Genomic DNA, 11,132 nt, shown 5'->3' on the forward strand with positions numbered 1-11,132 from the left:
GTCCTCATCTGCTTGGGGTTTGATCAGAACTGGAGAACATGGATTTGAGCTCTCTCTTCCCATCCCACTGCATGGTGAATGGGTGAGATCAGGGAGGTTTTTGTCTTACAAAGAGGCATAAAACAGGGCTGCCGCTTATTGCTCCTGCTCGATCCCTTACTAATGGAGCCATTATCAGAGAAATCACTGGTAGCAGGGGCTTCCAAGTGGGTGTTATAGAGAGTAAAATGGGATCTTTGCAGGCAATATGTTAATTTAGCTTAGCGTCACAAATAACTTGATGCCTATAATGATAGCAAAGATTGACATCTATGGGAAATGTTTGTAGTTGAAGGTTAACTTAGCTAAATCCACTGTCTTTCCAATAAGGGTGATGCCAATGGACACAATTACATACCTTAGCAGACTCCTTTTCTCATGGAAGAAGGGAGTATGATATACAAGAGATACAAGGGAATAGAGTTAACCAGCTTGCTCAAGCCCTGCATAGAGGAAAGTACTTGGTCCTGTGGGACAAAGTCAAATAAGATGTAGAGAGGAGGACTAAAATGTAGTTTTCTTGGATGGTGCGGCTGAAAGGTATTAAAATGAATATTCTGGATGGATTTCAGTTTCTTTTCAGATGCTGCCCAATCGAGTTCCAGGGGACCTTTTTTCATTCTCTCAAAGGATTAGTGGTGACCTTTTTTTATTGTATTCGTTTATTTAAACCTTATACAAATGACATCAAAAACAATCACAATAGAACACCATAACTTCCTCACACATTAATAAAACATGTTCAATAGCACATATAAAATCATTCATCAAGTTTTAAGAATTAAAGAAAATTATATTGCTACAATTACCAAAGACATTGGGCAATCGCCCAGAATTCTAATCCAAAATGAAGAAAATGCCACATCGTGTACACATTTGGAAACATAGTATACTCTTTTTTTTCTTGCGGAAAGGTACAATAGATAAAAAGTTGCTTTAGCAACACTATTTCCTTATTGAAAAATCTACATTGACTATTTTGATACAAATTCTTTATACAAAGAATCTCTCTCGTATGGATGAGGTTTAGTCTTAATCTTAAAAAGGTCCTCATTATGCGGCCATCCGGACAATACACTATATGAGATGACAAGGTACCTCTCCTCTTCTTTGCAAAACATAGATCTCTTGTCATTTTGTAGGAGCCTCTGCCATCGAAAGTGTCACACCAATCTGCATCCAATATCTGGTTTTGAGCAGCAACATAGTTTGTTATAAGACGTTCCATGCTCGCCTTCCATTTAATCAGGGCTTCAATACATTTATCGTTTACATTTGCCAAACATCCATTCAGAAAATATTCTAATTCCTTACATATCAACTGATATAGAGAATCTATTGTTCACATGAGTATTTTCCTAAATAATAGGTTTGACTGTCACAGAACCAAACATTTCATGGAAGTCAATCCAAACTCATTTCGTATAATAGTGATGGGAATGCAATTTGGCAAACTCAGTGCCCTTCAGAAAACTCTTCCCTCCAATTTTGAAAAATCTAACATTTCAGACACATAACCTTTCTCTAAACCATATAGAAGAGCAGAAAGGTTCCAGCAATTACACACATTTGTGTTCCAAATGGCAATCCTTCATCCATAAATTTGTAGCCTTCACCAAAGTGAACCCCAAATATGCTGTGGATTTGACAACTGTCAACAAACCCTTATTTAACATCCAAGAAAATCTAGCAGAGCTTTGCCTATATGCATTAAAGCGTAATATGCTAGTCTTGGAGTGATTTACGTTGAGCTTATTCTGCAGAGCATATGAGCAAAAACCATTCAATAGTCGTTGCAGACCCACCTGTGTCCTGACCATGAGAAGGAAATCATCAGCATACCAGAGCCACAGGCATCTACATTTTCCAATCTTTGGAGCTATAAAAGGGATTGGATTTAAAAACATCCCCCATGTCGGATACATACAGATTGAAGAGGCAGGTGGCTAAACACACCCCCTCTTCAACCCCCCTGCAGATGAAATGGTTCCAGAGACCGTTTCCTTTAAATCTAGCCTCACCCTCAGCTTAGTTTCCAAATGTATATATACCAAAATAGAGGCCTCACTGGGAAATTCATCCTTCTTAGTTGTCGCAATTCGAGATCTATCGACCATATCAAAAGCCAAAGTAAGTTCAATACATGCGACATAAAAGGGGTCTGCTCCTTTAATGCACGCCTGTGCTAAAAGCGCATTTATCATCAACCCGTTTTCTTCTGTCCCAATCCCTCTCAGATATCTTGTCTGAAATTTGGAGAGACAATTACTAGATTGCATCCTTTCCTCGATCTCTTTTAAAAGCAAGATTGAGAAGATTTTACTCTCTGTATCTTGGAGAGCGATCGGGCGATAGCACCATGTATCAAACGATCTCCCTTTTTGTAAATTGACACTATAATAGATATTTTCCAAGACTCAGGGTCATCATTCTAGCTCAGATGTCTGTAAATGCTAAATATACAGTAGAAGCCCAGAGCTCTGGGGCCATCTTAATAATTGTATTACATAACCCATTTGGTCCTGGGACCCCTGAATCAGAGGTTCAGTGGATAGCCAGAATATATTCTCAATAGACAGATTTAATACCCAAGGACCCACATAATTTGGTTCAAACTGCTCCGCTGTTACATCCCTAAATAATTAAGTAAATAGCCACAATCCACAAGGGTTCTGCAATGGGATTAGTTAAAATCTTTTACATCAAATGAGCCCTGATTTAGTGTCATAGCCCAAAGATTACTCACATCATGTTTAAGAACCATACAAAGCATAGCTTCCCCATTACATTGGTGCTATCAAAAATCTGTGGATTTTGAGCCAATTCTTATATTTGTGCTTTGCACTCTTTATCAAAATATTTGTAACACCTAAAAGACACTAACCGCGCTCCTATAGCCTTTATCTCCGATCTCATTTGTCTCTTTCTCAGTTGCACCTCACTATTATTCCTATGATTGCGGTTAGATACAGAAGGTTTTACACCCCCTACACAATTTTTTGTCGCCTTCTCTTTAATGAAGGTAGGAAACAGGTTGGTCATGACGGTCAACTGTTTGAGATAGAATGTTGTTGTCTGCCAAAAATTTGCCATTTTAACATTAAATATTTCCAAGAGAGCGGACCTCCACCTAATGCAATGTTCCTCCAATTTGTTGTCAAATCCATGCATGCTGGTCTAGGAGCCACATAGAGAATCATAAGGAGTTGCAACTAGCCCACAATGATCACTAGACATAAGCTCTATTATTTCCAATTCATCACAAACATGAACAAGCTTTGGAAATAGGGAGATATAATCTATCCGAGCCACTAACCTCTCTCTGTGCCAGGTGAGTTTACTTGGGATGTCACCTGTTACTTGCCTGTTTAAAATGATCAATCCCCAATTTTCAAACAGATCCATCCATAAAGCATAATACTCTTGTTGCGTTTTCATGTATTCCATACTCAAACCCTTATTTGTTAGTAGGTCATTTTCTGGAGACAGACACACTGAATTCCAGTCCCCTACCATAATAGTATCTCCTTCCGAATCTTTAGTTTTAAAAGCCTCCAAGATCTTATTCACTTTCGCTATGAACAAGTGAATATCTAAATGGGAGGTGTGTCAAAAGATGTTAAGACATAAAACCACATTTTACATCTCCAGGCAAACTCATTTCTACTGCCAAAATTCCTTTATCATCCTGCAACACACACTATCAGACGAAACCCAAACTATTATCAAGTATAGTCATGAGTCCCCCCGAGGCCAACCCCCATGAACATTAGTAGCTACATATTGGAAGCACTGAGGCCCATCCCAAAACAACATGTCTGCCAAACATGTTTCCTGCAGGAATATAATTGGATACTGGCTAAGAAGCTTGGCGAAGTCTCCATCTTTCATTAATTTACCAAAACCTTGACTATTCCATGATACCATGGCACACTTGCCTATTCCGCAATTTATTTTCCTATTTAGAACCTGTGACTCCCGCTCACTATTAGGAGCGATATCTATTAATCACTTTAATTTTGTTATTATCTGACAAGGATGCCGGGAGCTAAGAGCAATCATCCTGGAAAGAAGGCTTTGTAAAACTAACTTTTCAAGGATCATTCCCTTCAGAGCACGTAATTTCCAGGTCCTTCTTAGCACAACTAATTTACATTGCACTTTTATAGAGGTTTTAGCTACTTCTTTATTCATTTTCTGCTGACCAAGATGATATGAAATGGGTTGTAAGTGACAGCCTATATTGCTAAATGTTTCTGTCTCTTCCAATAGCATTGCTAAAACTGCCTTAGAAGGGATCTTCAAACCACTATATACATTCTATGGTCATTAAAAAAATCAACTAATTCAATATCCTTAGATCATATCAATCAAAGGTGTGGGATTTGATACATCAGTGTTAATATATATGATTGATTAAGTATTACATCCGGATTACAATATGACCCCAACAAAATTCTAGTACTAGAAATGAAGACGAGTAATCTGATGACTAATTTGTTCCTTTCCTTGCATTACCACCAACACTTCCTAAACCAACATTTTCCCACCTTGTTTTTCCAATCATTCCTCCCACAATTTGACTGGGCACACGGCCCACACAGGGACTACTTAATGGCTCAACGTTATCCCCATCTTTGTGCTGATCTCCTTTTTATTAGAGACCCTCTGCCCATTTGGAGTAAGGTTTGATGGACCATCCTCCATCTCTCAAACCCACTTCCACTTTACATCCTATTATTGAGTCAGGCATGAGTACTGCACACTCATGTCCCTTTTATACTATACCCCAAATGACCACAACTCGTCTTGTTACACAATACATTTCGAGATCATGCAGCCTGCACTGTCGAAAGGCCATCACTTAGATGTGCATTGCCCAGCTCCCCAATCTCCTTCTGGTCGCATTGTGAAGCCATACAATTTACATCACCAATTTTAGCTGTTTGATTACTACAAGCAGTAGGGAATCCAGAGCGTAAGAGCTGTGATTCACGGCCACACTTCTCCAAGTTAAGCACTGGGCTAGTTTGCATTCCAAAGTCACACTTCACAATCTGACATAAAGACAAGTCCTAGACAAGTTCTAGAAAAAGCAATAGTCCCAGAAAAGCATAGACCACTCATTCTCCCAAAGAACCGGGACGGGAGGGGGGGCGGTCATCCTTCTAGATTGTGAGGTATTATAAGACTTCTCAATTGCAAGTGTTTTGGCGGACCATTCAGACCCAATGAACACTAAACATTGGGTACAATTAGAGAATGCCATCCTTTTCCCTGCCCGGTGACCCTGGTGTAATGGTTGTGGGTGGCTTGCATACATTTCTCGTGCAAGTATGTTTACATTCAGTTCTTGCAGTCCTGTGGGAGTTGTGTCAAGAGAAAGTAGACATGCGGTGGTTATCATCATGGCCCTCGCCATTGAGCTGTGCTTGCGCTAAGCCTTCGCAGGATTTGTTTCAGGAGTATTTGAGATAACAGCTATGATATGAGGCGGGCCTGGAGAAGGTGGGACAGATGGGGCAGAAGGGTAGATATAGAATTTTGCCCACCTACAGGATTTGCTGCAGATTGGACTTGTGACTGGATTTCTGTACTTACAGCTCAAAAAAGTGTTGACGCAGCTTATTATGTATCTACAGATATCAGAGTGCATTGTAATAGGTTGGAGTGATTACAGACCAGAGGACAATGGAACGTTCTCCCTAGGACCTTCTCTGGGTATTATTAAAAATCAATCAAACATAATCGGGGGAAAAAGAGGTCCATATAATGTAGCGGTTAGGAGGGAAGAGGATGTAGAGGGATCAAGGTTGGGGCAGGTGGGCAGGAAGTGAATAAAAAGGATGGTTTCAATTCCTCCTGAAATGCCGTAAGGATCGACGGACTTACCTTTCGGGGGAGTTTGTTCCAGAGAATGGGATTTTACATGGTGGAAGTCTTGCTTCCATTTTCACTCCTTAAGTTTCATTTTGTTGCAGGCGACGTATGTGTGGCATGGATCATAATTTGCCGTCTGAAATAAGCACTGTAAAATATCTTTTATGCCATTTTAACTTAATTTTCTGCCTAGACTTTTCAGACTGAGGGCAAAGTCAGCTACCCCGCCAACACAAGCTTTGTGTGGATAGTATTCCACCATCTCTCCCTGCATTGAATGTTCATGCAGGCAGAGTTCCTGGAATCCCTGTTCGGGCAGATGCCACAGGTATTCTTAATAATTTCAGATGTGATGCAACCGCATGGTGACCGGGGTTAACAGTTCTTGTGTGTTTTGGGAGCAGAACAACACGTTACACAAGGGTATTTGCGTGCCTTCTGAATTCCCAGCATGTGTGGGTTGCACTCCACACAGTGAGGGTTGGGTGGGAGTGGCTAGACATCAGGCGCAATTTGCTTCCTCACTCTTGATCTCATTGAACTCAGAGATATGCCGGGTGGTAAGAAAAGAGCTTAAATTTTGCTCCAATACTGCACTTACTGTGTTCTGTTGGACTTGCCACTTATGCAGACAGTTGGCTCAGGCAGGTGATCAGAATCTAATGGATCGAGGATAGCCATTCACAAATAAAGCTCTAATTTGTGAATGGCTATCCTCGATCCATTAGATTACTGGGGTTGATCACATAATGGATTCACATTCATGACCGCTGGTATTTTCAGAGATATCCCTCAATGTCTTTTTTATACAATAAATACTTAAAAAACATATTTCTTCAAAGGTTTAAATTTAAATTCATGCATCTCAATTATTTAAATTTCATATAAAACTGCTATATCGTCTAATAAAAGTGAGATCTTCAAGCAGGTGTAATCTTCTGAGCAGTGCAGGCTTATAGCACGGTCTGTTATTCTGCAAAGTCAAACCTCCGGTGAGCTCCGATCAAAAGGTTTTCTACCAAAAATTCCAGCAAGCCCAATAGTGCCACATAAACCCGTGAACATAGTTTCGAACTAAGGAAAGGGAAGACCTTAAAATATATGATGACAGTAGGTTGGGCAGAAACAACAATCTAGGCAATACCATCATTTCAGCGATCGTGGACCTGCCAATCAAGCGGAGGCGCATGTTGTCATACCCGTGCAACCCTCACAATGATTTACTGGAGCAGGATCTGGTGATTCTATCTAAGAAACTGATCAATTTTGTTTGCTCTCTTCCTAGGAACTGATATTTCTGAGCCATCCGCATAAAGTGTGTTCACAAATGAGTTCAGTGGCCTCAGCGTCCGATGTTTATGTGCGTAGCGTATCGCCCTACCTCCTTGTATATTCTTTACTTTAATTTTGATTACTTTTTTCCTGGTGTACTATTATGAGAGTGGCATGGCCATCAGCGTATAATGTGGCATTACCGCCCAGGGCAGAGAAGGGCTGTAACAGGTCTTATAGGCCCTCGCTGAAATTATGGGCTGAGGTGAGGCCTACGGCACTTAACACGGGTCCTGGGGCAATAACACCTGTCACAGCCCCCCTCCCGGGGCTGCAATGCCATTATAATATGACACTATCATACAAGAGGTTAATGTTGAAAGTTGGGAGAGAAAAGAAAGCCTTGATTTACTGGTGAAGGCCTTCCATTGGTCCATTGTTTGACAGTAGCCCACCACAGTCAGCTCTGTCATTTCATCGCAGGATGTTTTTTGGCTGGGTTTTTTACAGCTGATTTTTTAAATTAAAAAAACTCATCTAATTTTTATTTTCTATTTCCAAACCCCCAGCGACTTTTATTTTTTATATGTTCATGAACAACAAAACCCCAAATATATATTATTCTTACCCCCCTTAAATATTCGATGAGTTTTTTCCATTAAAAAATTCACGGTAAAAAAACCCATGAAAAAACATCCCGCAATGAAAGGACGTTGTACCCAACAGTCAACCTTGTAATGCGATCTACTTTTGGACTAATTCAAAATGTGTTATTAGCGCTCGTAAGAAGCCCCAATCCGGTTATAGGTCAAAGATTCGAATGCAAAGGATCGAATGACAAAAGGGTCGAATCAAAAGGACCTAAAACAAAAGGGACTTTGTTTTTTACATTTTTTTTTGTTGCGCGGGTTCGCCCCCGAAACCCCTTTTTTGTGGTATAACCCACTTTTTTTCCATCTCTTTTATCTTTTATCACTGTTTAAAGCACCAAAACTAAATGAATTGCTGAGAAAGAGTCTCCTTACGGCAAGGTGTCCGCTCGCCAATGATAATCACACGTGGAGGATAATGTCTGTGAGACACAGCCTCGGTGCCTTTTCATTAATAATCCCCTGTTACTGCCTTATTGCACCTGGCAGCTGTCACTCATGGCTGGAAGGAGCAAGGCTTCAGTGTGACACTAAAATCAAAAAGGGATGGGTGTCGGGTTTGGAATTGTTGCTGTCCTCTGGCATTGCTTGGGCAACCTTCTATGCTATCAGTTTGTACTCATAAGTACCTTTACAGAAGGGGGGGGGTCAGTCGTATGCATATCAGTCTGCATCTTGCCGCCATGAGGAGCAGTGTGCAGCTGGGCCTGCTTGGTCACATCCCATCTGCACGGAAACACAAGCAGCCCCTGACATGTTTCGACTTTTTTGGGTCACATCAGTGAGGTGCAGTTTGGTTCCTGAGGTAGACAAACGATAATCAAAAAGTAATTGATGGAAGTTTATACATTAGTTATAAAGATTGAAATATGTAATGCAGAATCCTTCAATGATTACCAAGCTGAGCAGTTGCAGTGCAAAAGAATGAAGAGTGTGACGAGGTTGAGCTACCGCTAGGCCTTCTAATAGTGTCGCTGAATTTCCATGAACCATCCTTGCACAAAGTAGTAACCGTTCCCCCCACCTGTTGATGTTAAAATTGTGCCCATAGAGTTTGGAATTTTAAGGTAGAATGGGTTAAGCATGGTCTTGTTAACTGGTATCCCAGAACATAATAATGAACTCCTTTTTTGTTTCCTTCCACAGGTGGTAGGTCAGATAGACCAGCTTACTTCAGACTTTGAGTTTGACATGGACCCAGATGATTGGACAACGGCGACAGTCAGCAGCACATCCAGCAGCGAGAAAGGCGGCTTCCTCTTTGACCTAAGCCATTTGGACTTCATGAGCTCTGATATCCTCTCTGACAGCTGGGAGTTCTGCTCCTTCTTGGAGGCCTCAACACCGTCGGACTCGGGGGATGGTTCAGGAGAGCAGCCCGGACGTCCACCTGACTACCGCCTAATGAATGGGGGATTAATCCCTAATGGGCCAGGGGTGGAGACACCCGACTCCTCCAGCGAGGAGACCTTCAGCTCTGTCCCCAACCACCGTCCCTCACAGAGGACTCCGGGAACACGGGAGCGGGTGCGCTTTAGTGACAAAGTGCTGTACCACGCTCTTTGCTGTGATGATGATGACGAAGGGGACCCCGACCGGGATGGAAATGCTGAGCAGGTGGTGGAGGCACCACTGGGATGCTGGGACAAGCAAAGTGTTGTTTCTTCACCCGGAAATCCTATTGCCACTTCCAAGGTGCTCCGGCCTGCCTCCAAGCAAATCCATGTCACGGGAGGGGTCCCCTATGCCGGCACTGGTCAGAGGAAAGTCACAAAGAACAGCAGCACACAGACAGTCTTGGATAAGAGCACCCAGACTGTGCTGCCATATGTATCAGACAAACAGAAAGCTAAAGGCAAAAACTGAACCACAGCGATACAGCAAGACACAAAAAAACAATTCCTATGATGTAAACTTCAATTTAAAAAAAAAAATTATTAATTCAATTAAAAATTGGAAAACGTATTTAACTACCTAACGTCACTTTTTGAGGCTCAGGGAATTTTATGGATTTTACTGAATGGAAGATAAGCAAACAAAATAAAAGTAAGCATATTCTATAGGACAAAGTAAAAAATGATAGACCGTAAGTGGTGCTGCAGATCCGCCTGCCCCAAATTATGGATGTAAAGCGAGCCTGAACCAGCTGCGGCGGTACTCTGGTTCTCAAACTGTGCTTGCTTCCATCAGGTGAAGGGACGCCGTGTGCCGCTTCATCGCTGGAGGGATATCCATTGGCACGCACATTCACGAAGGAGCGGAAGCCTGGCATGCAAGGGTGCTGGTTCGGTCACCTAGTGTGTTTATATCTGACTGGACCTTGGCGGCCTCTCTGCATGGGATCCCACACTCTGTCTCACATTGAGAATACGCTGTTGTCTTTTTTTTTTTTGTAGATTTGCAGATGCTGTTAGAACGTCTCAACAATAAAAGAAATATCCACCCTTATCGTACACGAATCAGGAAGCCATCTTGGTTTGATTGGTCTGCGTTCTCGCTGGTTTCACCATGGTTTCTGGTAGGGAGGTTTCTGAAATCTTAGTCAAAGTTTACTTCACACAGCAAAGACCATCTGGCCAATTTCACATAGTCAGCTGTGACTTCAACATGATATATTTTCCATTATACATATTTTGACTAGACAATTTCACCTCTGCTATTGCCTCTTTTTCATCATAGTCTTTTCTCACTCCTTCGTCAATTCCTGTTTACCATGTTTCAGTTTGTTGGAAAAGTGGGTGAACCCACTACACCCCCATTTCCGCTCTCCCACCCTCATCCATGTCTACTAAAAATTGAATGGACAAACCCACCACTTTCCATTCCTAGGAAACCCACTCCACACCACATATTCATTGTGATCAAGTTTGTAATGGTTGGACATTCCCATAAGGAAGTGCTGTCAAAGTAAATAAGGCAGACGAAATGACAGGGATGACGAAGTAGGGAGCAGAGGATGTGAAATTGACGAAGTGCAAGCATAAAGAAGTGTGAGATGAAGTAAAGAGGAGGAGGGGCATCATGGGTCCATTGCGGTAGAGGATAGTGTGGGATCTAAAGTTTCTTCGCCTGTAACTCAAATATTTGGTAAGTCCTCTACCTCTAGCACTGTGTTTGGTTTTGAAGATGGCATCTTTAACGGAACCCTAAATGCAAGGAATTCCGGGCGGGCTTCCGGAATGGGGCACCAAAACCCATAGGAGAGTGGGATATCGTAGCTTAAGTGGGTGAATAATGGCTGAGAGATACAGAGTGCTTTAAGCTGGAAGGATAATGCATTCATGTGTATAT

The 11,132-nt window shown here is 41.8% G+C and overlaps 1 protein-coding gene across 2 annotated transcripts in view; it reads left to right on the forward strand.

Annotated features, from left to right (window-relative positions):
* Positions 1-10,300, forward strand: part of INSYN1 (inhibitory synaptic factor 1) — a 350,778-nt gene extending 340,478 nt beyond the window's left edge. For both annotated transcript variants that reach the window (XM_069624598.1, XM_069624599.1), the window contains exon 3: positions 8,988-10,300. In XM_069624598.1, coding sequence (XP_069480699.1) covers positions 8,988-9,707 — 720 coding nt within the window. In that variant the 3' untranslated portion in view covers positions 9,708-10,300. The remainder of the gene's footprint in view (positions 1-8,987) is intronic.
* Positions 10,301-11,132: the final 832 nt, after the last annotated feature.

This window comes from Ambystoma mexicanum, chromosome 11, assembly GCF_040938575.1.
Source record: "Ambystoma mexicanum isolate Mex_15411 chromosome 11, UKY_AmexF1_1, whole genome shotgun sequence".
In the NCBI taxonomy this organism is placed as follows: domain Eukaryota; kingdom Metazoa; phylum Chordata; class Amphibia; order Caudata; family Ambystomatidae; genus Ambystoma; species Ambystoma mexicanum.